This window comes from Colletotrichum higginsianum, chromosome 1 (assembly GCF_001672515.1).
Source record: "Colletotrichum higginsianum IMI 349063 chromosome 1, whole genome shotgun sequence".
Taxonomy (NCBI): Eukaryota; Fungi; Ascomycota; class Sordariomycetes; order Glomerellales; family Glomerellaceae; genus Colletotrichum; species Colletotrichum higginsianum.
In genome coordinates this window covers 2,115,170-2,141,638 of record NC_030954.1, presented here as the reverse complement: position 1 = coordinate 2,141,638, position 26,469 = coordinate 2,115,170, and the positions used below count along the sequence as shown (strand labels likewise).

The 26,469-nt window shown below is 54.6% G+C and overlaps 9 protein-coding genes across 9 annotated transcripts; 6 read left to right on the top strand and 3 right to left on the bottom strand.

The window, feature by feature from the left end:
- Window positions 1–2,376: 2,376 nt before the first annotated feature.
- On the top strand, window positions 2,377–5,539 carry CH63R_00659 (MutS domain V; the record flags this gene model as incomplete). Its single annotated transcript, XM_018295634.1, has 2 exons — window positions 2,377–2,865; window positions 2,972–5,539. 2 exons carry the CDS (start codon window positions 2,377–2,379, stop codon window positions 5,537–5,539), a joined length of 3,057 nt encoding a protein of 1,018 aa, XP_018163996.1.
- A 487-nt stretch (window positions 5,540–6,026) lies between these two features.
- CH63R_00658 (60S acidic ribosomal protein P0) lies at window positions 6,027–7,111 on the bottom strand (the record flags this gene model as incomplete). Its single annotated transcript, XM_018295633.1, has 3 exons — window positions 6,027–6,033; window positions 6,092–6,852; window positions 6,938–7,111. 3 exons carry the CDS (start codon window positions 7,109–7,111, stop codon window positions 6,027–6,029), a joined length of 942 nt encoding a protein of 313 aa, XP_018163995.1.
- A 471-nt stretch (window positions 7,112–7,582) lies between these two features.
- CH63R_00657 (tRNA (guanine-N(7)-)-methyltransferase non-catalytic subunit TRM82) lies at window positions 7,583–9,381 on the top strand (the record flags this gene model as incomplete). The annotated part of the gene is made up of 3 exons (XM_018295632.1): window positions 7,583–8,163; window positions 8,221–8,913; window positions 8,970–9,381. The coding sequence occupies 3 exons, from the start codon at window positions 7,583–7,585 to the stop codon at window positions 9,379–9,381; spliced, it is 1,686 nt and encodes a 561-aa protein (XP_018163994.1).
- Window positions 9,382–9,889: 508 nt separating this feature from the next.
- CH63R_00656 (DnaJ domain-containing protein) lies at window positions 9,890–11,320 on the bottom strand (the record flags this gene model as incomplete). The annotated part of the gene is made up of 4 exons (XM_018295631.1): window positions 9,890–10,212; window positions 10,269–11,099; window positions 11,156–11,225; window positions 11,285–11,320. The coding sequence occupies 4 exons, from the start codon at window positions 11,318–11,320 to the stop codon at window positions 9,890–9,892; spliced, it is 1,260 nt and encodes a 419-aa protein (XP_018163993.1).
- Window positions 11,321–14,552: 3,232 nt separating this feature from the next.
- On the top strand, window positions 14,553–14,811 carry CH63R_00655 (3-oxoacyl-(Acyl-carrier-protein) reductase; the record flags this gene model as incomplete). Its single annotated transcript, XM_018295630.1, has 2 exons — window positions 14,553–14,600; window positions 14,659–14,811. The coding sequence occupies 2 exons, from the start codon at window positions 14,553–14,555 to the stop codon at window positions 14,809–14,811; spliced, it is 201 nt and encodes a 66-aa protein (XP_018163992.1).
- Window positions 14,812–14,859: 48 nt separating this feature from the next.
- On the top strand, window positions 14,860–15,835 carry CH63R_00654 (3-oxoacyl-(Acyl-carrier-protein) reductase; the record flags this gene model as incomplete). The annotated part of the gene is given in 3 exon segments (XM_018295629.1): window positions 14,860–15,417; window positions 15,599–15,729; window positions 15,745–15,835. 3 exon segments carry the CDS (start codon window positions 14,860–14,862, stop codon window positions 15,833–15,835), a joined length of 780 nt encoding a protein of 259 aa, XP_018163991.1.
- A 539-nt stretch (window positions 15,836–16,374) lies between these two features.
- CH63R_00653 (Cytidine deaminase) lies at window positions 16,375–17,055 on the top strand (the record flags this gene model as incomplete). Its single annotated transcript, XM_018295628.1, has 3 exons — window positions 16,375–16,730; window positions 16,831–16,912; window positions 16,978–17,055. The coding sequence occupies 3 exons, from the start codon at window positions 16,375–16,377 to the stop codon at window positions 17,053–17,055; spliced, it is 516 nt and encodes a 171-aa protein (XP_018163990.1).
- A 3,617-nt stretch (window positions 17,056–20,672) lies between these two features.
- CH63R_00652 (DEAD/DEAH box helicase) lies at window positions 20,673–22,238 on the bottom strand (the record flags this gene model as incomplete). The annotated part of the gene is made up of 5 exons (XM_018295627.1): window positions 20,673–21,326; window positions 21,385–21,743; window positions 21,798–21,866; window positions 21,943–22,017; window positions 22,205–22,238. 5 exons carry the CDS (start codon window positions 22,236–22,238, stop codon window positions 20,673–20,675), a joined length of 1,191 nt encoding a protein of 396 aa, XP_018163989.1.
- Window positions 22,239–23,248: 1,010 nt separating this feature from the next.
- On the top strand, window positions 23,249–25,014 carry CH63R_00651 (F-box domain-containing protein; the record flags this gene model as incomplete). The annotated part of the gene is made up of 2 exons (XM_018295626.1): window positions 23,249–23,604; window positions 23,847–25,014. 2 exons carry the CDS (start codon window positions 23,249–23,251, stop codon window positions 25,012–25,014), a joined length of 1,524 nt encoding a protein of 507 aa, XP_018163988.1.
- Between the last annotated feature and the right edge of the window lie 1,455 nt (window positions 25,015–26,469).

The window sequence follows — 26,469 nt, the reverse complement described above, 5'->3', positions numbered from 1 at the left end:
TTGTCGGTGTATGTGTGCGTGGGTCTGTATGTGTTCGGAAGCGGCTGCAGTAGTAGTGGTAGTTGTTGGCCGTGAAATCGGACGGATAAGGGCGTGTATGGGATGGTTGGGATCTGCTGAAGACAGATAGACGTGGGCGAATGGACGTATCAAACCAGATGTTCAGTGGGAAAGGAGGGGTGAGGGACGGGGGCGCAGAGAAAAGCATATATATCTACAGGACGATATTTGAAATCCAGAGGGCGATATGACGGCGCATGCTGCCATGTTTGGGCCAAGGGTCTGGCGATAAATTTGGAGAGGGAGCGGGAATGGGCTGAGGAGGAGTCGAAATCGGCCGATGCCGAATAGCAACCGCGCCGTGCTTCTGGGGTCTGGGCCGGTACGTACCCCACGTCCCACGATGCCGTGCGGACCAGGTACTTTCACCGACTTCTCTAACCTGTTCCAACGTCCGCTTACAACGGCCATCCCGTGGGCTGCGAATTTGTCGACGTCTCTTTTCTTCTGACCCTTCTCTTTCTCTTCCGTTCCGTTCCCGGCTGTTGCGGGCGGATTACCAACAAAAAAATTCTTGGTCTGACCCGAGACATCATAGGGTACCAAAGCAGTCTTCCATGCGTCGCAGCATCCAACGATGTCTTCCGGCAGCGACTGACCGTCTGGGTTGCCACACTCGCATAACACAGATGCAGCATACCTTTTCTCAACTCCGTTCCTCTGGGTCCCACGCGGGCCCTAGCATGCGATTCAATCATCGATCCATCACTCGCGAATAATAAACAGCCCATGTCTTTCCACCCACTACCGCACGCAACCATGCCACCCCCGGCCATGTGTACCCAGGCTTCAGAACAATGCGATGCTACCCCGAACAGAAGACGCAGGGTGCTGCCATCCACTGGAGAAAGAGTGTTCCAGGTTGGCAGCATCCTCTGCCGTCTGCCCATTCTTTGGTTGCCTCCATCCCACCCTCGTTCGCTTTCTTGCGAGCCCTTGGCCGTCGGCCCGGTCTGGGAAGGGGGGATGCAGCCGTCTTGTTGATCCCAATGACCAGTGAGCCACGAAATGGCTACGAACGCTACGTTATGATGTGGACCCCCCGCCTTGTCAATCTCAACGTGACGGATTTATCATTCGACGCTCGCCCGCACGGCAATGCATTGCAGCAACAGCCTTATTGACAGACTGACAGTTGGGGCATTCGATTGCCTCCGAATGGTTGTCTAGGCGCTGTGGGCGTCCATTTTCTGCGACCCAAAGTTTGACTGCTGCAGCCCGACAGCGAGGCGTCGTGGCGTTCTTCTCGTTGTCGAAACGTTCCGTGGTCTAGCATATCGACATAAATTGTCATCCACAAGCCCCATTTCCCCCATCTTGTGTTTGCTGGCGCATCCGTTGGATTGTGGTTCTCGACTGCGACATGCCTCTACGACTGACCCTCAAGCGTGCGGCCAATCCAATGAAATGACGCTAGCGACCTGTACTCTCTCGTAAGACGATGGTGCACAACAGCTAAGCAGGTGCCCTTGAGCAAGCTAACTTGCCCAAAGGCCGCTAATTGCCCGAGACTCTCTCTGACGATCACTACGGCGTTTACCTTAGCTGTTTCTAGCGGGTCTCCGCAAGAAGCCGAAGCCAGGACCCCTATTTCCGATACTACGCCTTTTTCACTCTTTCCTTTCTCCCTTACCCCCGATTTTTTCTCCGCTCGGGCGGTACCTGTCTTGCTTTGTCCGGCACTCGGCTGGCGACACCTCCGCCGCCCGCGACGCAATGATGATTCAGCTATCGCCGAAATTTGCTCGCTTGCTTCATCACGCTCGCGGGCTTCGACTCGATTAGAAACCCCATTTGTCCAAGCAGGCCATTGGATAGTTTTATCGCCGATCACAACATGCCATTCCTTTTTCTCACGTCCATCCCTCCCATCTCAGCCATACCATTCCATGCCACCTGTGACCTCGCTCTGTGGTTTTCGTCCAGCGATGCGAACCAGTCCCGGGCGCCTGGGCCATCTGCCCCACAAAGCAATTGGCAACACTGCAGCCTCAGTGTTTGTGTGTGACCACTGGTAATCAGTTACCTAGGTAGGTAGGTAGGTAGGTATGTTAGTGAGTGAGGTACCTACTGTAATAAGATGCCCTAATGGGCCCTGCATCGGGCGGATTCGAGCATCGTCCCGAAAAGTCTCGCGATGTATCATGTCCACACTGCCGCTCGCATGATTCCCCAAGCTGTCACTGATCCATCCGGCTCACTATCTCATCATCCAGCCCTCCGCCTGTCATCACAACCACCAACCCGGCAAGGAAATCAGCAACAAAACTCAGCATTGACGTCACGCCCAAACAGCTCACTTCATGACATGCTCACATGTTGACCCGGCCACTCACCGCACTCGCCTATCATGATCTGGGCCCCCCCCTAATAGCCACCGCCCGATACCATTCCACCTCCGCACTTCACCTCCGCCTGCGCCGCATTGACGGGGTGAGACGCGACTTCAGTTCCAACTTTGGCCATGAAGGTGGGGCTGCCGCGCCGCCGCGCGGGAGGAAGAGGATCGGCTGGCACGTCTCCGTCTTTGCCAGGGGCAAGAAGACCAAATCGACGGTGAAGCTCGACGATCTACCCCAAGGGGCTCTGTCGCTGGACCCCCGTCCCGTGCAAGATGAGGAGGGCCCGGCCTATCCAACCGTCGTGTTGCAAGCGCGCCGCAACATGCAAAAGTTCGACAACTGCGTGCTCCTGACGCGTGTTGGTGGCTTCTACGAGCTGTATTTTGAGCACGCCGAGGAGTACGGCCCCCTACTGAACCTTAAGGTCGCCCAGAAAAAGACGAATGCCGGTCCGGTCTCCATGGTAAATCCAGTCTCTTCTCGTCTTCGGTGTCGTGTCCGCTCGGGTTCCACGTTGGCGCCGCTGTTCTCACGTTCTTTGGGTCTGATGTGTGAACGTGTTTTATTAGGCCGGTTTTCCTTTCTTCCAGCTGGATCGAATCCTCAAGATACTGGTCCAGGACCTGAACCGCTATGTTGCCGTTGCTGAGGAGTTCCCCAACAATGCGCCAGAGAAGGTCAAGTCTGGTGGGCTGATGCACGACCGCAGAGTTGCTCGTATCATCACGCCAGGAACTCTGATTGACGAGAACTTCATGGACCCCTATGCCAATAACTACGTCTTGGCAGTCCATGCGATGACGGCACAGTCCGAGGAAAGAGAGGGGTTGAGCGGGGTGGCAGCAGGAGGAGGAGCTCGAGACCCGTTGACCCATCTGGCCGCTGATAACCGGAACGTGACGCCGACAACAGGTGTTCTAGCCGAACCACCACTGCCTCTGGGCCTCGCGTGGCTGGACCTGTCCACCGGCCAGTTCTACACCCAGGCCACCGATCTCTCGGCGCTGTCATCGATTCTCTCAAGGATATGCCCCAGGGAGATCGTGCTCGACAGCGAGATGCGAGCCCAGGCGGACCACGGCCTGTTTTCCATCCTTGCCGAGGACCGCCATCTAGTCACGTACAGTTCATTCGGTGACATCAGGCAGCTCTCTGACTGGGCCCCCATGCTCGAGAGCGACGTCCCTCAGACGACGCGCGGTGCCTTCACCGACGGTGAGGTGTTGGCCGGTAGCCTGCTGCTGCACTACGTCAAGGAGCGGCTGCTGGGGTTGAGCATGAAGCTGCAGCCGCCGATGCGGCACGAGAACACGCAGACAATGAGCATAGACAAGAGCAGCATGCGCTCGCTAGAGATCAAGCAGACGATCCGCGATGGGAACTTCAGGGGTAGCCTTCTGCATGCGATCCGACGGACCGTCACTAGGAGCGGCGCCAGACTCCTTAACGACTGGCTCAGCGCCCCATCGACATCGCTCGACGTGATCAAGCTCAGGCAGGACCTCGGCGCCCGCTTCGTCGAGGATCCCGACCTTCGCGACGGCGTCGTCTTGCTACTTCGCCGCAGCCATGATTCCCAGCGCCTTGTCCAAAAGTTTGCCATGGGAAGAGGGGACCCGGACGACCTGGTGGCCCTGGCCAGCACCGTCCACGCCACCGACAGCATCCGCCGGTTGTTGGCAGAAGCCGCCGATGAATCCAGCTGCCTTACGCACATGACGGCGCGGCTAGACCTCAAGGGCCCCCTGAGGCTTGCGCGTCGCATCAAGGAGGCCATCGACGAGGAGGGCATCGTCCACCAGCACGAGATGGAAGAGAGCGAGGCGGGGCAGATGATGGCCCTAGCCCAGGAGATCGTCAGCACTCAGGGCACACAAGACGACGCCGCCGTGCTCCCCAAGGGCGCCGCGAAGAAGAGGCGTCCCACGTCGGTCCGGGAGGCGTACGCCGACGACAACGAGACCTGGATCATGAAGCCCAGTGCCAGCCCGGTCCTCCGGCAGCTCCACGCCGACCTCGCCGCCCTGCACGCCGAGAAAGAGACTCTCGCGCAGACCCTCCGCGACAAGCACGGCGCGACCTCACTTACCCTGCGCTGGAGCCCGGCCCTCGGCCACTTCTGCCACATCAGGGGCAAAGACGCGCGCTCCATCTCGTCCAGCATCAGGGCCCTGAGTTCCAGCAAGTCGACGAGTTCCTTCCACGACCAGCAGTGGACGCGCCTCGGCCAGCAGCTCGAGCACGCCCGCCACAGCGTCCGCACCGAGGAGCAGCGGGTCTTCCATGCCCTCCGCGCCGCCGTCGTGCTGAACCTCGTCAAGCTTCGCCGCAACGCCGCCGTCCTCGACGAGCTCGACGTCACCACCTCCTTCGCCACGCTCGCCGTCGAGCAAGGGCTCACCCGGCCCCTCCTCAACAACTCAACCGCGCACACCATCATTGGGGGCCGGCACCCGACGGTCGAGGGCGGCCTCCACGAGCAAGGGCGCAACTTCGTCCGCAACGACTGCCTTGTTGGCGGCAGCGGGAGCCCCGCCGGAAGGCTGTGGCTAATCACGGGGCCCAACATGGCGGGCAAGAGCACTTTCTTGCGTCAGAACGCCCTCATCACGATTCTCGCGCAGGTCGGCTGCTACGTGCCCGCCGACTACGCCGAGCTAGGCATCGTCGACGCCATCTTCAGCCGGGTCGGGTCCGCCGACAACCTGTACCGCGACCAGAGCACGTTCATGGTGGAGATGATGGAGACAGCGCAGATCCTGCGCGGCGCAACGCCGCGGTCATTTGTCATCATGGACGAGATTGGCCGGGGCACGACGCCCGAGGACGGCACGGCCGTCGCGTACGCCTGTCTGCACCACCTCGTAACCGTCAACCAGTGCCGGACACTATTTGCGACGCATTTTCACCGGGTGGCGGACCTGGCCATCGCCGATGGGTTGGCCGATGACTGCAGTGGAGGTGTGGACATGTACTGTACGGACGTGGATGAGGACGATGATGGTGGTTTCGTCTATGTTCACAGACTGCGTAAGGGGGTGAATCGACAGAGCCATGCACTCAAGGTCGCGAAGTTGGCGAATCTGCCAGGACCAGCAATACGTGTTGCACAAAAAGTCCTTGGTGTTCAATTGTAGTTCTAGCTAGTCATCACTTGAGGCATACAACCGCAAAGCGGCCGGACATAGTCACGGGACGATATAGGAGCATGTGGAGAGCGGCCTGTAAACTTCTTTATGTTAGCCATGATACCCAACAGGAAAAGATAGGTGTTGCTGTGGCAGAAATATAAAATGAAATGCTCCCTCATACGATAATGTGTGTGTGTCATCAAGTAGATCAGGGTTAAAAAGCTCTTGAACGTTTATATAATCATCGGAAGCATGGTTGGGAATTGGAGAACAAAGAAAGCGAGCATAACTAACCTTTTCCATCGTGGACAGTGAATGCTCAGAAGCATGTCACATCACCAAGAGGGGTTCATGAACCAATTTGTTTTCGCCGTCAAATGCGATGTGCTTAATTGACCGGCAACCCATCTATGAAGCCTTCAAGATCCACGTTCGTCGTAAACCTGTTCGTAGCCCAGATAGTAGCCGCAACATCACCGATTTCCCGTCAAATTTAGTCGCTGATATCTTGTTAGCATGTGCGAGCAGAATGAGTTGGGGGGGGGGGGGGGGGCATACAAAAGACCACCAAAGCCGCCATCCTCATCAGACTCCTCGTCGGACTTCTCGGCCTCCTTCTCCTCCTCCTTGGTCTCGGCGGCACCACCAGCAGCGGCAACGGGAGCGGCAGCGGCGTAGGCATCGGGGTTGGCGATGCGGTCCTTGAGAGCCTCAATTTCGGGCCACGAGATCTCGGTCTCGATGGCGATAGCGAGAACGTTCTTGTAGCCGTTGAAGAAGGAGTGGATAACGGAGGGCAGAGTAGGGAAGTTAATGGCCAGAGAGAGGGCGGCGATGGTGGTGACAGCACCGCTGAAGGCCTTGAGGAGCTGCTCCTCACCGATGTCGAGGACATCGGCGGGGAAAGCGTTGCCCTGGTCGTAAACCTGGGCGATACCCATGCCGTAGGTGAAGGGAGAGATGTTAAGCATGTTGAGGAGGGTGGCCTCGGAGGGGCCGACCTTGTTGTTGGCCTCAACGAGCTTCAGGTCCGACACGATTTCAATGGTACCACGGGCAATCTTGGTGGGGACACCGAGGGCCTGGAAGAAAGAAGTCTTGCCGGGCTCCATGCCGGTGTTGCCAGCGGGAATCCAGACATCAGAGGGAGCGACGGCGCCAGCACGGGCGGGGGCGGCGACCTTGTTGGCGAGGATCTTGTCACGGATGTCCTTCAGGTCGGCGTTGGTGAAGACGAAACCAACGTTGCCCTTAACGAAGGGCAGGAGACGCTCGTACTCGGGGGAGTCGGGGATGAAGGTCTTGAGGGCACGGCGAACCTGGAAAGGATGATTAGTACCCCAGCCAGTTTCGAAAGCGTCGCGCCACATCTGGGCCCACGACTATTCAGGATCGGCAACGTACCATGGTGTTCTTTCCCATCAAGACGACACCCTGTCCACGGAGGGACTGTCTGATCTCGTGCATCTGCTGAGAGCTGACATTGTCGACGGTGACGATGAAGATGGACTTGTACTCCTCGAGCAAGCCCTTGAGCTTGTCGAAGTAGCCGGCCTTGTTCGCAGATTTGCCCCCCATATCTTCTTATTTATGAAGGCAGGTTGTTTAAGGGCAAATGAATTTTTTTGTGTTGTTTGATGGGATTGGGGTATCAAAAGTTGATGTGGTGAAGGAGAGAAAAAGGAGCCTCTCCCCCGAAACCGAGCTTTTTGCTTCACCAGCCGAAAATTCGTCTCTCGCCTGCGACTGTGTGCTCCTGCCAGGCCCCAGGCGCTGTCCTGTTAGGGCAACTGATTGGGTCCTCTTCCGAAAAGGGACAAGCGCGGGGCAGCGCCCAGGTACCTACACGGTGGCCCGAGCTTGGAGGGAGAGATACATGCTGCATGTAACTTTTTTTTCTCGTCTCAATGGTGGGGCCGGCTGTAGGAGTAGAGGTGCTGATTGCTGATAAGTCCAAGAGTGAAAGTTCTACTTGACCTCAGTCCAAGTTGTACAGACAACCACGAAAGTACTCAACCCAATTGAGCCGGGACAACCCCTAATCTCACCATGAAAGTCCCCTACAACTGTCTGGAACCGTCTGGCAACGTTGTCTTCGCCGCCCGGGGTGGGAAGATTCACTCCTTCAGCCTAGATGATGGCTCTCACCTCTCAACATGGAAGCATCCCGACGTTGAAAAGGTGCATGCCGCCGCCGCCTCGGTCTCTGTCTCAAAGACTGAGGTTGATGCGAGCTCAGGTGCACCTACACCCTCATCCCCGGTCGGCAATGAGGACGGCCCTCCTGCCAAGCGTCAAAGGGTTGAGAGCACCGAGGAGGATAAGGGAGAGACTGACAAGCAAGCCAAGGACGCCGATGCTATGGTCGTCGACAGTGAGCCCGCGATGCCCGAACACCAAAAGAGAGACAGGAAAAAGGGCAACAAGCAGATGAGACGGAACAACAGAGATGGCCAGCAGCAGCAGAACAACCGTGGCGGCGCGTTTGCAAGAGTCCCAGACTACCCTGTCATCACCATCATGACGACCACGATCGACGGGAGCCACCTGCTAGCCATCTCGGGACACGATAAGTCTCTGTGGGTTTTTGAGCACGACGGCAAGGGGAATTTAACAGAGTTGAGCCAGAGGTACGTTGTTGGACTTACACCGTCTTGTACACTAGCCCTTAACACACTTCGTTATAGACAAATGCCCAAACGGCCATGCTCTGTCCTCATCTGCCCGGACAACCAGACTATCCTCAGCGCGGACAAGTTCGGCGACGTTTACTCCCTGCCCTTGATCCCCTCGGAAGCTGCTGCAGTGGACCTCGCAACCCAGCCTGATGCCACCTCATCGGAGACGGCCCCAAAGCCCTTCAAGCCGGAGGCCAACCCCTTGACAGTGCACTCCAAGAGCAATCTCCGCGCGCTCCAAAGCCAGCTGCGCGAGCAGCAAAAGTCGAAGCGTGACGCCCCCAAGGACCAGCCGACGTTCGAGCACACGCTCCAGATCGGCCATGTCTCGATGCTTACGGCCCTGACGCTTGCCTCCAAGGGCAGCCGGCGGTACATCATCACGGCGGACCGTGATGAGCACATCCGCGTCTCACGCTTCATGCCGCACGCGCACGTCATCGAAGGCTTCTGTCTCGGTCACGCCAACTTCGTCAGTGCCCTCACGCTTCCGAGTCAGGACGTCTTGGTCTCGGGAGGCGGGGACAGCGAGCTTTTCGTATGGGACTGGGAGGCCGGGAGGGTCCTGTCCAGATTTGGCCTCTTGGAGCAGGTCCAACAGGTGGAGAAGGACGCTAATAAGCTTGCCGTCTCCCAGCTCCTGTCCGTCACGGTCATGGCCAACGGCCGGCAGGTACCCGTGGTCCTGGCGGTATGCGAAAGGTATGTGTGAAATGTCCGGCTCAGCGATGCCAACGACGGCTAATCTCAAAACTCAGCGTATCTGCCATATTCGTCCTCCGTTTCTCGGAGGACAATACCCTGGGCCATGTCCAAACCATTTCCACCCCCGGGAACCCACTTCATGTGGCGCCGGTTGCCAGCGGTAGCGCCGTTACGAACATACTGGTGACCATCGACCCGGCGGACAACGACGACGCGCCCAACGGCATTGTCTCGTTCAGATGGACTGGTGCCGCGTTCTCGTCACAGGACCTTGGAATTCAGGACACCGATGTGAATGAAGGCGAGTTCGACATGCCCCACGAGCAAGTGCGGAAACTTCTGTACAACACCGAAGACCTGCGCAAACGAGGCGACGACGACCAAGACGAAGAGGTGGAACGGGAAGAACAGCAGCCACAAGAGGGGGGCACCCAGGAACAGGAGCCAGCGCAGGAGGCGTCGTAGTTTGGGTAAGGAATAGGCCCGAGTTGTGAGTCACAATACCGGTCGATCCTAATGTGCGCGAAGTAGATACAGTCATCATCAAATCGATTCAGCGGATTATCCTCTCTCTCTCTCTCTCTCTCTCTATGACCTTGAACGCCTTCCTACCAAGTCTCGAATGTCCGTCGAGCGAAAGAAGCCAAGTAATGTTTTTAAAAACGCAACCGCTGGACCAGATTTCCCTGTTACTCTGCTGGCCCATTTGTAACCAGCCTTCATTCTCGACGAACCCGACTCGGCGCGCGTCTAGACGAGGTGTCGCTGCCAGTCGGTTGCCGCCATCGTGCGGGCGGCCTCCGAACGGCAGGACCCCATTACCTTTCCCATGCAACCGTTTCCATCCTTTCGTAACTGGGAAATATGCATTTCTGTTCTTGGTAACAGATGTGAAAAGAAGTATCTCGACCCACGCCGTCTCCCCACCACGCCAAATATGCTCGTATCGTCAAATAACACTGAAACACTTCGTTTACTGGGAGGCGCACTGCACGCGCTCGGCACCGGGGTGGCCGTCCTCATCATCCTCGTCCATGGAACCGCCGGCACCACCAAAGACCTTAGCCTGGGAGGTGTTGTCCAGGTCCTCGAGATCGGCAGGTTCAGTCATAGCCTCAGGGGGAGGCACGGTCTGGAGCGAGGGGGCCGGGAGTAGCTTCTGGAGAGCCTCAAAGGCGGCAGGATCCTCTGTCCAACCCTTCTCAGGGAACTTGACGTTGAACTGGATGTAAAGGTTTCCGAAGTCGTGGTGTCTGGGAGAGGGCATACCCTGGCCACGAACCATCTTGACGGCGTCTGGAAGAGGTTAGTCGACATGAGAAGATGACATACTGGTCAGGGAATCAACATACCAGGTGCGATAGCTTCACCGGGAAGAATCTCGATGCTGAGCCACCTTTCGTCAAGGTGCTCAATGAAGATGGTTCCACCAGCCAGAGCAGTCACCAGCTCGATCTCACACTGGTAAAGAAGGTCGTCCTCCTTGCGGGTGAAGCGGGGGTGGGGCTTCTGCTCGATCTCGAAAACGACGTCACCGGCCTGGATGCCAGGGGCCTGGTCACCCTCGCCGCGGAACTCAACCTTGGTGCCGCTTCTGACACCACGGTCGACGTGAACGTGGAGAACCTTGCGGTCGACAATGGTCTTCTTACCATTGCACTGCTTGCAACGGTCCTTGTCCTTGATCGTCTCCCCCTCTCCGTTACAGTCGGGGCAGACTGTCTGGAATCTTTGAATCATGGGGCCCATCTGTCTCATCATGGTCTTCATACCATGGCCGTCGCAACCGCCACAACGCTTGACGGCGCCTTCTTTTCCACCGCGACCCTCACACTTGGGGCAGATGATAGAGCGCTGGAGAGCCAGTTTGGAGATCTTTCCGCGGTAGACGTCCTCAAGGGAGACCTTATGGGTGTGGTGAATCGTGCGGGCTTTGGGGGGGCCGCGGTTGGGCATGCCGCCACCGAACATTCCACCGAGGCCGCCGCCGAAGCTGCCGGAGCCGAAGAACTGAGCGAACAAATCCTCGGCAGCCATGCCTCCGCCGCCGCCAGCGCCACCCTCAAGGCCAGCCTCGCCATATTGGTCGTAGACTGTACGCTTCTGGGAATCGGAAAGGATTTCGTAAGCATGGGAAATCTCCTTGAACTTTTCTTCCGCCTCGGGGTTGTGGGCGTTCTTGTCTGTTGGAACATGGTCAGCAAGTACACGTCAGGGCGGCCGATCCGTCGGTACATACCAGGATGGTACTTGAGAGCATTTGTCTTGTACGCCTTCTTCAGTTCCTGCTCAGTCGCCGTCGGCGCGACCTGTATCCCGTGTCAATACCCCATCTCCTTCAATTCAGTTGCTTGGCTGGGAAACCTACGCCGAGGGTGTCGTAGAGCTTGGTTTCCTTAACCATGTTGTCGGGAAATACAGTGATCCCTGTCTAAGGACGTGGTACTTGTGTAGGAGTTTGGAGTAGGGGTTTATGGAGGGGCCTGCAGAAGTCGGAATCGGTCAGCCAAATGGATCAAAAAAGTTATGGGGGGGGGGGCATCGCGGCCTCTCGCTCGCACTTGCAAGATCTCGAATACAATAAAAACAGTTGGGAGTTGAAAGGGACGAGCCTCAGAGACCCTAAGGCTAAGCGCGCCAAACCGTCACGTAGGTGAGAGTGATGCGGATTGCGCCGGGAGACAGTAACGAGTTATCTACTTACTCTTGAAAAAGGGCCGACAGAGACGATTGCGCGACTGGGTATCTGGTGTACGTAAACGAGAATAGATGTCGGTTGTTGCAAGGGAAAAGAGATGTGAAAAAGGTCAAGGAAGAGTTAGCCGGGCTGGCGAGGAAGTTATTGATGGCTAGAGTTCCTGGCGGGGGAAGTATGCTGGAAATGTACCTTGGGCTGAATGGAACCGACGGCGCTAAGGACGGGACATTGGGACGCTGGATTTTTCACAATAAAGGGAGAAAGCAGGCAAAGCAGGCTGCAGAGGCGGGTCGCCTTGCGCATTTCCAGTACCAAAATGGCCCCAGGTTGAATTCGATGGAAGAGGATGGAATTCTTTTCAGCCACAGTGGCGGTGCTGATGATGCAATACCTGCATCGTTCCTCCAGCTCCGGTCCGAAGGGTCTTTGGACCCTGATCCGCCCAGCCTTCAAGAATGCTGTTTGTCCAGTATCCAGGGGTTGCCCACCGCAATTCGTGCCGCAATTCGTCAAATTCCAGCCTGATTGCCCGCCCCGAAGCCTATTCACATCCCATGCATCCGACGTCCGGCTCAAGTACCCCCTTAACAATTTCCCGCAGCCTTTTCCCCACCATCCAAAGGAGAATCTCAGCTAAGCGGAGCCTCGAAGTGGATTTTTCATCCGTCATCGTCATCCTGCTGGAGCGTAATCGCCCGCAATAACCCCTTCGTCCACGGACTTTGCCCCGGGTCGGCGATAGCCCCAGGTAGACAACTATGCTACAAGAACAATGAACGAATGAGCCAATGGTACTCCATCAGCTCGATCCATTTCGCCATTGCCTGAGCTTCTGTAAAAACTATCCTCTTCCCATAGCCCATCAAGCGAACATATGTTTCCGCTCGCCTGTTTCAAGGATGCCTATCAATCAGGTGGCTGAAGGTCACCCAACATATCTGTAAGTGCACATGCATTCTCACAAGATCAGGACAGCGATCTTGCCAAATTGTTCCATTTTTCATGTTTAGTTTTCATTTACGTTGCTCCAACTTCAGCACGTTATTCTGCGACCTGCACTCAGGAAGCTTGTTTTAGGGGTCTGCGGGTTCAGGGACGTTGCCAGGGTTCTCAGTATCGCTGAGTCGTGCGTGCATGTACAGTTCTATCATCGGACAGGCCGATCCCGCAGGTGTCCGTGATCTCAGGAAAACGTGGCGCGAGTACATATCACGTAGTGCTTGGGAGCTGTCGCCGAGGAAACAACGAGAGTATCTATCTCGAAGTACAAACCACCGTCAACTAGGGGTCAGGAGAACCGAGCACGGCTCACCACACATCCCGGTTATACCATCAATAACTACATGATTGCTGTACAGTACTCGTTAATGCCCAGACCGTTCCTATTTGGACGGGAGGGCCTTACTTACGTCAGAAACGATCGGAAGCTCAACGTGGAGTATGCTTTGGGTCTGCTGTAACCGACTGGAGGAGCTGCTTCAAGAGCCCGGTACCCCGGTTCTTGGTTGGGTTCTTTGGGTATCGTCTGTTTCGATGGGCAGCGAAAAAGTTCGAGAACCATCGAACCCCAGAGCAGACCCCTTCTAATGGGGTTTCGATAACTGAATCAGACGTCACTCCGCAGCGCCTGAGATTAACAACCAAGATGGGTAGGCTCCCAACTATCAACGTCCAAAACTTCGACTGCTTTCTCATTCCTTCTCAGGTGCGGTGTGTTTTTTCTAGACTGGAAAGGGTTTGTACGTCACCTAGACGTCGCAGGAACACTTAGCTTAGACACGTCAAATACTCTGTGTCTACTCTTAATAGGTATGGTATAGACCAGGACCCGCTCGACTCAGGACGCTGCCGTGAGACCAATTTGAGGGATTGTGGCTATCGTAGTCAACCCTATACCCTGCTATGCAGTAGGTAGGTAAAGGAGAGCGTCATTGATGTTAAACTCACAAAGTTGGTCCTTGGATTAGGAAAGCGGCTATGTCACCATGGCTGTCACTCGGTCGGTCCGACTTGAGAACCCAAAGCAACTTTTGCATTAGCATGTCTGCGTAGGTACAAGGTCCCGGGGATGTCTTCTCTGTCCCGTATATTGCTATAAGGGCAATCCGACAAGCAACGGACATAGAAAGCATGTATGCCTAGCCGCCGCGCAAATAACTGGTGGGACTCGTGATAGACAAGGTGTAGTCTACAGCAGGCCGTCTCTGATAACCGTTGCTGTTGTCGTCGCGTATGCATGGTATTATCAAGAGACGATGAATGCTAGGAGACTTGCAAGTTGAGATATGCGGGGGGCAGTTCGAGCATCTCCGCCGCCCGGCTCTTAGCTCACATCTCGCCCAATCAAATACCGGCGATTTGAATGTCACCGATATCAGCAAGCGAAGTTCGATGGGCATCCACCCCGCGCGCGGCCCGCAGACTGGGGCAGCGTTCCCGGCTTCCCAGAGCTTGAATTGGCCTTAGTAGTCATACAATTTGCTTCCCTTCCTATCAAATGCTTCCGGCCTTATTGGGATGTCATGGTGAGGGAAAGCAACACCTACTGTTAGATCGAATGAGACAAAGGAAGGTCTGGGGATCGACAAGTATTGGCGATAGCTTATCTCTTATCAATAGTCGAACGGGCGTTTGGACAGGTCGAGCTGGTGCGCCTCCCCATGGGCTGACCCTCCCTCGGAGAAGCACCATCCCCAGCTCGCGTGAAGGTGACGGCATAGGTCCGGGTGGCCATGTGGGTTTGAGCCGCCCGAATTCTGGGCTCATGCGTGGTATGACTTGGGTTTCCCTATAGTCTGCCAGTCTTGCAGTGCGAAGTCAGACAATACCATTCATTCCACCGTTCCGCAGCGCTTACAAAACCTAGCGAGCTCACGACTCTCCCGGCACTCTGTGGCAGCTTCTTTCCGCCTTTGTTGTTTGGAAATCCTTGCCCATGATGGATTTGGCTGCTGACTTTAGTCCTTACCGCGCCGATGGCAAGCTTGTAGGTTGGCATGATGGTGCTGAAGAGTGGGATCTGAGGGAACTGACCACAGTGTCAGCACGGCTTCGTCTGTGTTGTAACTGGCGCCGCACAGCCCGTCGGACAGGCCATTATTGAAGAGCTGGCAGGTATGGCCCCAACCATTGCATGCGATTGTAAGGAGTATACTCAGGGAACGAATAGCACATGGTGCCGCTTCTATATACGGTAAGGCTATCTCGATCGCCTACTCGAGTCGAGAGCGTGTTTGTCTTGTGTCATGGCTGAGAAATCCCAAGCATGCGACAAGACAGCCAGCGATGATACGTTCAAGTCACTTGTGACCAAGGTGAATCAGGAGCACCCCAATACCAAAATCATCCCGTACCCCTTCAACGTTGCCAAGGAGGAAGAGACGCTGGTTCTCATCGACGAGCTACTCAACGCCTTCGGACGCCTCGACGTTTGGGTCTCGTCGGCCGGCCTGCTCGGCCCACCGTCCATTGCCGAGACGACGCCGGCAGACCTGCAGCGGTGTTTCGAGGCGCACTCGATGGCGCCCTTCTTCGCGCTCAAGTACGCGCCCCCTGCCATGGCCAAGCTCACGGAGAAGCAGTCGTACCCGAACGCGGCGCCCAAGACGCAGAAGTACGGCAGCATTGTCGTCATCGGCAGTGTGGCGTCGACGTACGGCGGTTGCTGGGGTCCCTGTTACACAGTAGCTTCGCACGCGGCCCTCGGTGTCGTCAAGGCTGGCGTCGCGGTACTCAAGGGCACCGGAGTGAGAATCAATTGCATCTCACCGGGACAAATCGACGTTGGTCTCGACTTGGACGGGGTGAGTGCGGCCTAGCAGCCACGGGTTGATGAGAGTTTGTTAATGAGGCGAGCTCAGGTTGATATGAAAGGGATGAACTCCCAATTCCCTCCTGCCAGCTTACAAGGCAAAGAAGTGAGTTCACGGCAAAAGCCGACCGGCTTTTCTGCTGAGCGGCGTTAGCTGACAATTGCCGTGAAAGTCTTCGAAGGCCAGCATCGGCCTCGAGCGACCGGGCAGCCCTCAAGAGGTAGCCCGCGTAGCCGGATTTCTTGCATCGGGCTTCAGCTCCTATGTCACGGGAGCGAACCTGGTCGTCGACGGCGGCTCCTCGTAAGTGCCTCCTAGCCAAATTGCTGCAGTCCGTGACCAGGATATTATCTCATTGGTGTTGATTAGTGCTATGAACCCGCTCACGATTCCCATCGGCAAAGCGTAGTAAAGCAGAGGGAGGGGGGGTTGTATAACCAGGAATGGATTGCGGGGTTACGGGTGTAGGGCGCTGCCGCGAGAGGTCATACGGGGATGCCCATCCAATCCGGTGTCATATCCCAGGAATGTAAGCGGCCCAAGTAGGCAGGACGTTTCGGGGCTGGAGCGCAACGTCTGCCATGGTTGGTGAAGGGGAAATCATGGGCACTGCGGGTTTCGGTTCCAATATTGATAGCAACAAAAGACTAATTGCTTTGGAAGATGCAAACGGAAGTCGGAGACGGCCGAGGGGTGGGAGGGTCAATGGCACACGGACCCCATAAAAGTGACACCCGAGCGGGCACTTTCATACGACGTTCCCACCAGAGCAACCGCCCTGAACATTCAAGTGCACCAACTCATAGAGCTATCATCAGCCAGGCACCGCCATCGTAGATCGTTCAGCAACCGTACCTATCGTGCCCATCCTCACCGAGCCATATCTCCACCCCCACCTTTTTCACAACCTCATTTTCATCTCTGCTTCCCCGTAATTTTTTTGCCAAGATGGTCTTCACTCCAGAAATCCTCGACATCGTTAACGAGTCTCAGACGGCGGACACGGCCAGGAAGTTCGAACTCACAATCGCCGAGGTGAATGAGCTTCACCAGAGGGCGACGGCAGCGAAGGCGACGGCCTATTGCCCATACAGCCAGTTCCGTGTGGGCTCGACACTCCTTTCCAACGATGGCCAGTACACCGCCGGGGCCAATGTTGAGAATGCCTCCTACCCTGTTGGCACCTGCGCCGAGAGAGTAGCCTTTGGCAAAGCCATCACGGAGGGCATTCGAGGATTCAAAGCCGTGGCCGTGGCCACTGATATTGAGGCTCCCTGCAGTCCCTGCGGCATGTGTCGGCAGTTGTGAGTTTCCCTACGCGAAACCCCACACTCTTTATCACGCAGCCTTCTTGCGGCGGCTTCGCCTGTGAGATGAAGGCAGACTGACGACATGCGCCACCAGCATTCGCGAGTTTGTGGACTTGGAGACGCCCATCCTCATGTTCAACAAGGATGGCAAGTACGTTGTGATGAGGCTGGAGGAGGTAAGACCAGCCCAACCCTACGAGAAGAGCATGCTGGAACATACGATGCTGAACCTACCGAATAGCTACTCCCACTTTCGTTCGGCCCTGAGTACCTGCCGCCCCCAGATGTCCTGCAAAAGAGCCGTGCTGGCGGAGTATGATTAACGAAGGAATTTGTTTACCTTCGAACTGATCCATACTACGCGTACGAATGATTGTTTGCGTGGTTCAGGTGGGCGAAACCACATGTAACTGCAATGAAGTGTTCAGCAGTGTCTCGAATAGGGACGGTGTAACGGGTATCATCTGACTGTCACAGACCATCTCCTGGACAAGGTATCGGAATTGAGGCGGCATGGACTAGGTTGTGTTTGGAGTTACTTGGCACTGGGACAAGTTTAGGGAGAGAGTGGCTGGAAACAACCTAGAAGGCGAACCACTTCATGGTAGGCCATGCAGGTGACAGAATATATGCAACTGAAATGAACATAAGCATTTTTTGAGTGAGGCATATGAACGAGAAGAGTTTGCGATGGCTATTATTAGATGGAACAAACCGCTAGTGAAAGGAGAGGTTTCGGTATGCACATGTTGAACAGAGGCTGTTGTATCGGCGCAAGGCAGGACAGCATCTAATCTACAGGCGACGTCTAAGCAAGCGTCCGGGTGCTATTGCCATTTCCCTCTCATTTGATACATGAAACCGGGGGATCTTTTGGTTCCCAATCTGCTAGGAGATAATACATTCGCAACATCTAAATACATGCGCCATGGACCTTGTCTTTCTGGATCGTCCAACAGATCTCAGGTACTCAGCTTCAAATTTGTCACAGAATTTGGCGTCATTAGTACATTGTGCTTTTTGATTATACACAGGTAGGCTTGCGGTTGGCAACAGGTAAGTATGACCTAGTAACTAAGTGTCAAGGATACTTAAACTTAACTGGTTTGATAGTAAGTAGAAGAAATAGTAGTACTCCTGTTAGACAGTCTCCCCTAAGAAATCTGCTGCCTTCTAGGTAGGATATGGTGATGCCAAACGTAATGAGTAGTTTACTAACATTCATGTATGGTAGCTGCTTCCCCTGTAATTGTAGGCGACTTTTTAATGCACTGCCTAAATTAAAGTTTTTAAACTTGGTCTACGAATGCAGTGTCTTTGTGTAATCTTTGCTGCTCTTGTTAAGTGACCTTTCATCTTTGCCTGTAATGCTTACACCTGGCCTCTATCGACATTACGGACAAGGACTTTATCATCTCTAATGCACTCTGCGTCCATGCAGCCATACAGGCATACACTACCTACACTAGTACCTGTAGACAAGAAATCAAGGATGTAAACTGCCTGTATGAAAAGGACATACCTCACACGATGAAGGCTACAAAGCATGGCATGCGTCTCAATGCCATGTTGAGGCCATCGTCGAGCACAGACTGGGCGGAGCCAAGCTCATAACCTGTGTCATCAAGAAGGTAACAACTAAATTTTGCAGGACACTGAGTACAAACTGAGTGTGAGCTGTCACGACGGACTTGGTGAACCGTCCGTCGTGAGCTTCGGCAAGTTCGGCTGCTTTCCCCCTAGACTCAACTTTCTGCCTAGGGAACAATCACTTAATCAAGTGTTTAATAGCACGAGAGTCGATTTCCAGTGTTGTTTTGTATCCTTAGCATCAATTCCTAACACAAATAAGCGTCTTTGCGTAGCCTGCAATGTAGTACATTCGGTACAAGAAGCTGCAATAGTAGCAATGTAGGCGGTCTTTGATGTTAGGCGGGTGGTGTAGTTATTAGATCACTGGTCCCTGTCAGCAACCCTTGTCCGCGAGGGGAATTTTGAAGAATACCTCTCCCGTCTAGTTGCATATGGCCCCCCTTAGGCTCAATGCAAGTTTCATTCCGGCCTTATCCTTGCAACCCTAAGAAGAATTGCCAAAAACGAAACGAAACAGAAAAGGAGGGTCTCGGAGGAGGGGTAAGCCTGGAAGGAGGGGTTCAGAACGTCGGCCAAAATTTTCCAAAAAACTTTTTTGTTGTATTCTTTTTCTCACCATTTCTCCCGTCACCCAAAAGGTTCGTCCTACGCACAACTCGAAACCCCTGATCTGCAGAACCGCCACACAAACTGCTCAAGTCGGCACCTGGATGGAAATCCCGTGCACCGAGATCCGACCAAGCCTACTTGTTGCGATGCTGACGGAATACGATGATTTTCGGAATAAGATCGTACTATTTAACGACGGCCGAACAGATCAGATCAACCCCTGCCTTGTTTTCGAGCTCCTGATGGCCCAGTGCGTTTGACGGGGTGAATCCCCTACCGACAAACTTTGACAGCACTGGCAGACAGTCATCCTCCTCTGTGTTGGGGTGGGCGCCTGGAGCTTGAACTCAGGACTGGTGCGGTGCACCTGGCGCCTCGGGCAGTCCCATCAAGTACGGTGCACAGACCTGCCACGTCAGACATTCAACCAAGGTATGGATGGATACATGGGTGACCAAATCATTCCTCAGCTTTCGCCTTCGGGCATTTGGTCAGTTTGAAACTGCAGTGATGATTAGCTTGGCCCTTGCTCCAGGATGACACGCTCAATCAGAGAGAAGCTATCAATTTTTTGCTCCCGCAGACCTTCTCATCTGATGTCTTTCAGCCAAGGAGGATTTTATGAATATTTCCCCCATAATTTTAACAGATGTAGTGAGTGAGTAAAATGCAGATAAAAAGTGCGCGAAGGCGGACTCGAAATGGAAAGCTCGGCGAATCGGGAAACATCCATCCATGTGCTGCCCCCCACCTCATCCCAACGTGAAAATTCCTACTGAACTTCAACAACCCCCTTCGTCATGGCTCGCCCACGTGGTGCTGTCGCTGTAGCCCAACCCCTAGCCTCACTTCGTTTTGACTCTTTCTCCCACGCTGCGTTCCAATCCCCAGGTGCGCTGCTCCGTGGGCTGCTCTCGCCAGTCTCACGACAAGAGGACCTAAGCCCTGCCCGAGCCCCATGTTTCTGACGCTTGGTGTGTTAGTGTCGATGGGCGATGGCCACTTGCAAGCCTGTATGGTGGGACGTCGGGGAGACGATTCTCCATCTCGGTTGGACTATGACTGCGACAATTCGCCCCGTTCATTCCCGGGTATCCAGCCCTGTGCATGTTCACCCCCGCAGCGTTCGTCGCTTGCCCAGGAGAACGGGAGACGTGGCCGAGAACAGAGCATCTTGGGCAGCCTGTTCGTGTATGCACACGAGACAAAGTTTCTTTACAAGTACCAAATATATCCCAGTGGTCCTCCGGCATAGGTACACGTAGGAATCCACATTCACACCTCGAAATCCTGGACGCGGGAGCTATTTTTGTTAAAAGAGCAGATTCATCGTAACGTGGCCCCTACGTACAGAGAGACTAGGAAACTGAAAGTCAAAAACTAGAACCTTTGCCAATGATTCTTTTAGGTACCAGTCCGCCGCACCTTCGTTGGTATTAAGGTGCCAAAAGACTCGTAAGCCCCTTCCGCATGCAAGCCAGTTTTTCAATTCCACCCATGAGCCGGGGCGTGTCCAGCAGTCAACCAAATGGGATGGTGAGGCCGTTCACGCCCGGTAGCTCGCCAGGTAGCCTTCCCGCGATCTATCAACAAACAAGCCCTGATGAATCTCGAGTAAAAAAACTCCCCCGACAGTCTTGCCAGATCCGGTGCGTGATCGATCTTAGCAGACCAAGGGGGCTTGTTCCGTGACAAAAGGAGAGGGAGAATGCGTGTGTCCGTAAGAAGCGTCACTTAGATAAGGTCGGCAACGTTCATGGGCATCTCCTCGATCTGGGTGCTGTAGAACTGCTCAATCTCTCTCATCATGCGGACATCCTCGGCGGTAACGAAGTTGATGGCAACACCCTTACGACCGAAACGGCCACCACGACCGATACGGTGGATGTAGTTCTCGCGGTTGGCGGGAAGGTCGTAGTTGATGACCAGAGAGACCTGCTGGACGTCGATACCACGGGCCAGGAGGTCAGTGGCGATCAGGACACGGGAAGATCCGGAACGGAACTCCTTCATAATCAGGTCACGCTGAGCCTGGTCCATGTCACCGTGCATGGCGGAGACAGTGAAGTCACGGGCAGTGAGCTTGTCGGTGAGCCAGTCAACCTTTCTGCGGGTGTTGCAGAAGATAACGGCCTGAGTGATGGTGACAGTCTCGTACAGGTCGGAGAGAGTGTCGAGCTTCCACTCTTCCTTCTCAACGGCGATGTAGAACTGCTTGATACCCTCGAGGGTAAGCTCGTCCTTCTTGACGAGAATGCGGACAGGGTCGCGCATGAACTTGGTGGTGACCTCAAGGACGTCCTGGGGCATGGTGGCGGACAGAAGGACGACCTGGGTGCTCTGGGGGAGCAGCTGGAAGATGTCGTAGATCTGCTCGGTGAAACCGCGCTGGAAAGGAATGTAAGCATGCGACAAGGCGCAGCGGTATGTCGCGAGGTGAACTTACAGAAAGCATCTCGTCGGCCTCGTCAAGAACGAACATCTTCATGCTGTCGGTCTTGAGGAAGCGGCGCTGGATCATGTCGTGAACACGACCAGGGGTACCGACAACAACCTGGGGACCGTCTTGCAGGGCCTTCATGTCGTCGCGGACGCTGGTGCCGCCGATACAGGCGTGGCACTCAATGTTCATGAAGTCACCGATGGCGACGACGACCTTCTGAATCTGCTGAGCAAGCTCACGGGTGGGGGCGAGGATCAGAGCCTGGCAGGCCTTGACGTTGGTGTCGATCTTCTGGAGGACAGAGATGGAGAACGTGGCGGTCTTGCCAGTACCGGACTGAGCCTGAGCAATGACATCGTGGCCTGGTTGGAGGGTGAGCGAGAGTCATTGCAAAAACAAATGGTTAGTTGACATACCCTTGATGACGGGCATGATGGCACGCTGCTGGATGGCGGAGGGACGCTCGAAACCGTAGGCGTAGACACCTGGGGGCGAAATCAGCGACGTGATCCACGATGAGGGCATTTCCGCCGGAAATTTTTGTGTGGGATGATAACATACCACGGAGGAGCTCCGACTTCAGGTTCATGTCATCAAAAGAGTCGACGGTCTCATCGTAGTTCGACTCGATCTGGCCTGGGAGGAAGAGTATTGTCAGCAACCTGAGGCCTTTTGGTATGCGCCGGGCGGGAGGGTGAGATAGGGAAACAGATATTGTGGGAGGGGGTAGGGCGTTCGGCAAGTTGGCAGGCAGCCCTCTGATCAATGTCGAAGTCTTCGCGAGGGACTGGGATGAGGCGCAAAATATCGTCGCAAGACTTACCCTCAGGCACATCCTCAAGACCCTTGTCAGCCATGATTGCGGTTGTGGTTGTGGAAGAAATCTAGATCACAAGCACAGCTTGGGATCTAGAAATATCGTCGCGAAGGTGGGGTTTGGCGAGGGGTTGGAAAATTCGCAAACGTCTCGGTTGGAGAGCTTTGCGAAAAGGTCGACGAATCGAAGTCTAAGAATTAAATGCTCAACTAGATTCGATACTCTTGGCGAAACGCAAGAGTAGAACTGAATCTAGGAATAAAGGGTGCGTTTGGAGTTGGGTTTGTTCGTGGGGTGATGGTGCACGTTGATTGTCTGGTGGTGGGAGGTGAAGTTTTTATCAGCAGCCGCAGGAATTCTTGACCACGTAAAAAATTTCGCTGACGGCAGGCGGCCCCTCGATTTATGCGGTAAGCGAGGTGGCGCTAAACGGAAAAGGCAGGAATAGTGATTAGGGCATACCCACCGTACTTGCTGCAGTGAAGGAGCAGCCACTAGCAGCGCCGCAGACAGCCAGGACACTCAGCAGGCTTAGTGGGACTGTACAACTATGCAGCACTGAAAATGACCGGAGATAGCAGAGCTACAGGGCGTAGCAATCGGCCTAGTAGCCGCACTTGCCCTGAATTTTTCTTCTCTTTTTCTTTGCCTTGCAGCTACCCTGCCCGCCACCTGATGTGGCGGGATGCTTGCAAGAATTTCATCTAGACATCTTCATGCATTAATTGAGTCGCAGAACAGGTTTATTGAAGCGTGTACCCGCCACCCACCCTCACCCATTGTTGCTCCTGCCGCTCGTACCACCTGCACCTGCGATATAGCTGGTGACATGATTTCCTGTGCAGGATTGCCTAGTCTAATTTTTGCTTTGTTTCTGACGAATTTTTTTTCATCTTCTTTCAGTCTGTCTGCTTGCTTGCCTTGGTTCTCCAACACCGCCCTAACCCCTCCCCCGCCACCAGCATGCTTTCCTAGAACAGCAAGCACATGTCATTGTTCTGTCAGACTATCCATACCTGCCTTGGTACCTAACCAACCCCTTACCAAACCATGGCGAACAACACCCTCGTGCCACCCCATGGCACTCTTTCCAATGGGAGAGCCAATGGCTATGCTGACAACGCCAACCATCTCGAATATGACTCCAACCCTGTCGAAAATGCAGCCATCTCAGCTGAGTCAATCCCTACGCATCCCCTGGGTGTGAAACCACTGGGCAACCAGTATCTCTCGGGCCGTCCGAACGCTCGAAAGCATATTGGGGTTTTCAAGATTTTGCCCGACGAGGCCCTGATGATTCTCTTGGATTACCTCGACCAGGACCGTCTGAGAAAACTGGGCTCGACCTGCAAGTTTCTTCATGCATCTTGCCGGTCCGACGATTTGTGGAAGTCGCTGTTTCTACAGTAAGTCAGACAGTTCTCAGCTTTGGGAAGGATTCTGTGAGATGAGGCACGGGTCCGCATCAGCGGGCGATGTGAGCTACGCCATAATCATCCTGACTCATTTCCTTGGGATGAAAGCTGCCCAGCCCGGGGTCGGTGTTCATGATGACTCTTTAATGTGACTGAATAATGGACATTGTGGCAACAGCAAACTCATCACATCTTGGCATGTAAGTCAGAATCAATTGCTAACCAAACTTCAGGTCCCGCAGTTTGGGCAGATTCGATGGCAAGTGGCGGGGAACATGGAGGGCCACCCAGCTCGGGCTCTCTTCTGAGCAGGAGTCCAATATCGACTGCAGCAACGTCTTTTCCGACGTACTGCACAGGCCGTTCGTATGCAGTCACGTGGACTTGAAGCAGTTTACCTTGAGAATACCAAGGACCAACCTCATCCAGCGCATGGAAACTCTCACCTACAACGAGTTCTCCGACAAATGGACTGAGACGCCATTCGTCTTGACCAACTACATTCAGGCTTGGCCAGTCTACCATGAGTGGACTATGGATGCGATATCGAAGCACTACGGCAATATCGAGTTCCGCGCAGAGGCCGTCGACTGGCCTTTTTCGACCTACCATGATTACATGGAGAACAACGACGATGAGAGCCCTCTGTATCTCTTCGACAAGAAGTTTGCGGAAAAGATGGAGATTAAGGTCGGGGCCGAAGAAGGGGCGGCGTACTGGAAGCCAGAATGCTTCGGGCCTGATCTGTTTGAACTCCTGGGAGAGGAACGGCCAGCCCATCGTTGGCTCATCATCGGCCCGGAAAGGAGCGGGTCGACTTTCCACAAGGATCCTAACGGCACAAGTGCGTGGAATGCCGTGATTCAGGGAACAAAGTACTGGATCATGTTCCCGCCTACGGCTTCGGTGCCAGGGGTTTATGTGTCGCAAGATAGCAGCGAGGTAACGAGCCCTCTGAGCATCGCGGAGTGGCTTCTCGAGTTCCATGCAGAAGCGCGCCAGTTGCCCGAGTGCATCGAGGGCATCTGCAACAAGGGTGAAATTCTGCATGTGCCCAGTGGATGGTGGCATCTGGTTGTCAACCTGGAGAGCGGCATCGCTCTGACGCAGAACTTCGTCCCTAAAAGCCAGCTCTCCGAGGTTGTGTCCTTTCTCAGGGACAAGGCAGACCAGGTTACGGGTTTCAAGCAGGACGTGACTGACCCGTATGGACTGTTTGTTGAGCGACTGCGGCAGGATCAGCCGGATCTCCTAGAAGAAGCGCTCCAGGCTCTGGAAAAGAGGAACACCCAGAAAAAGAGAAAATGGGAGGATGCTGTGGGCGGCGGTGATACCAAGACTGATGAGGGTGGCTTTAGCTTTGGATTTGGTGGTGATCTGGAGGATGAGGAGGTGCCTTAAGCCATTGCACGACAAGCGCACTTGTGCTGACGACTCATGATATACCTACTTAGAAAACGGACTGGGAGGCACTGGCCTTTTGAATACAGCACAACGTTTCATAGGCGTAATGCTAAACACATCATTCCCAGAGTGGATGGAACAATGCATTTCTTGAATGTCACACAAACGGGTCGTTGGGTTGTCTCTACAATGCCGATGCTAAAATTGAAAGAGGGACAACAAGTCGTCGAGTCATTCAGACACAACATATCTGAAGTAGTGGAACTGGACCGGTGTTTTTATTGAGTTAGATGTGTACACAATTAGATAAAAAGAATGAAGTGTTTACAACGACTGTAGTAGGGAGAGCCATAAAGTTTGCGATTCAGGATCTTAGTGAGAACATGCAGTCACTGATACCCTACTTGCCTGCTACCTGGCCTCTCTTCCACTCTCTCTTTTTCTCTCTCTTTCTCTTTTTCTTCTTAGCAACCGCTGCCTTATTGCTAAATAAATACAGGGTGCTAGGGTCTTATTGTTTCTCAATTAAGAGAGAACAAACGGAATCAGATAAGTTCTATCAATGACGCCCCAGGGCTATCGTGGCAGATACGATTTGCTCATGCCATCTTCTGAAAGCGCATCTTTATGCTGTTCAGTCCCAAGATACCCAGGTCGTTCAACACATTATTTCATGTCAGCGAAATCTAAAACCCTCGACTGTCTACCTACTTACCTCCCTAAGGTGGTTCTTGAGACTGGGGATGTGGTGAGAGGAAAAGGCGTTACCTCAGTGGAGGAGCGACCCCACGTTCGAACCCTGATCGCTCAGTGGATGGCTGTTGGATCCCTCCCCGCCCTTTAACTCCGACAGTACTTTGTACGTATCTATTTCCCCGACTGGCCCCAGGACGTAGCTAGCTGTCGGCCGCCAGCTGATCGGTGGTACACAGGCTTACCTCAACCTCCTGCACGCACCCACATCCATTGGCAGTCCGTCTCTGCTAGTGCCAGTAGCAGCGCAGCAGCGGGGGTGCAGGAAGCACGCACCTCAAGCACCGCAACTCACCTTACCTCCCGCCTCTGTCCCAGTTCCTGGTCCCAGTTAGTCGACCATCAGCTGAAGGGGACGACGTGCACTCGGCCGCGTTTCCTACCACCACTCAGACCATCGTCTCCAACTCCAACTCTCACCTCCGATCCCTCGCGTTTCGCTTCCCCAGCCCTTTCAACGGCTGACAACAAAGCAAAGCTCGCGAGAACGCGAGGCACAAACAAACGAGGCACTTACCGTCTCTTACTTTGTGTGCTGTGAACATCGACCGCCTCATCCAAACAAGAAGCTCAAGACGACCCCCCCTCTGCCCCTGGCTCCGAAACCATGTGACGGAACCATCCAGTCCCGCCCATCAACTTCGCTCCCATCGCCCATCACCGCTTCGCTCGCTTTCCTTCGAGCACTCTTACTCCTCG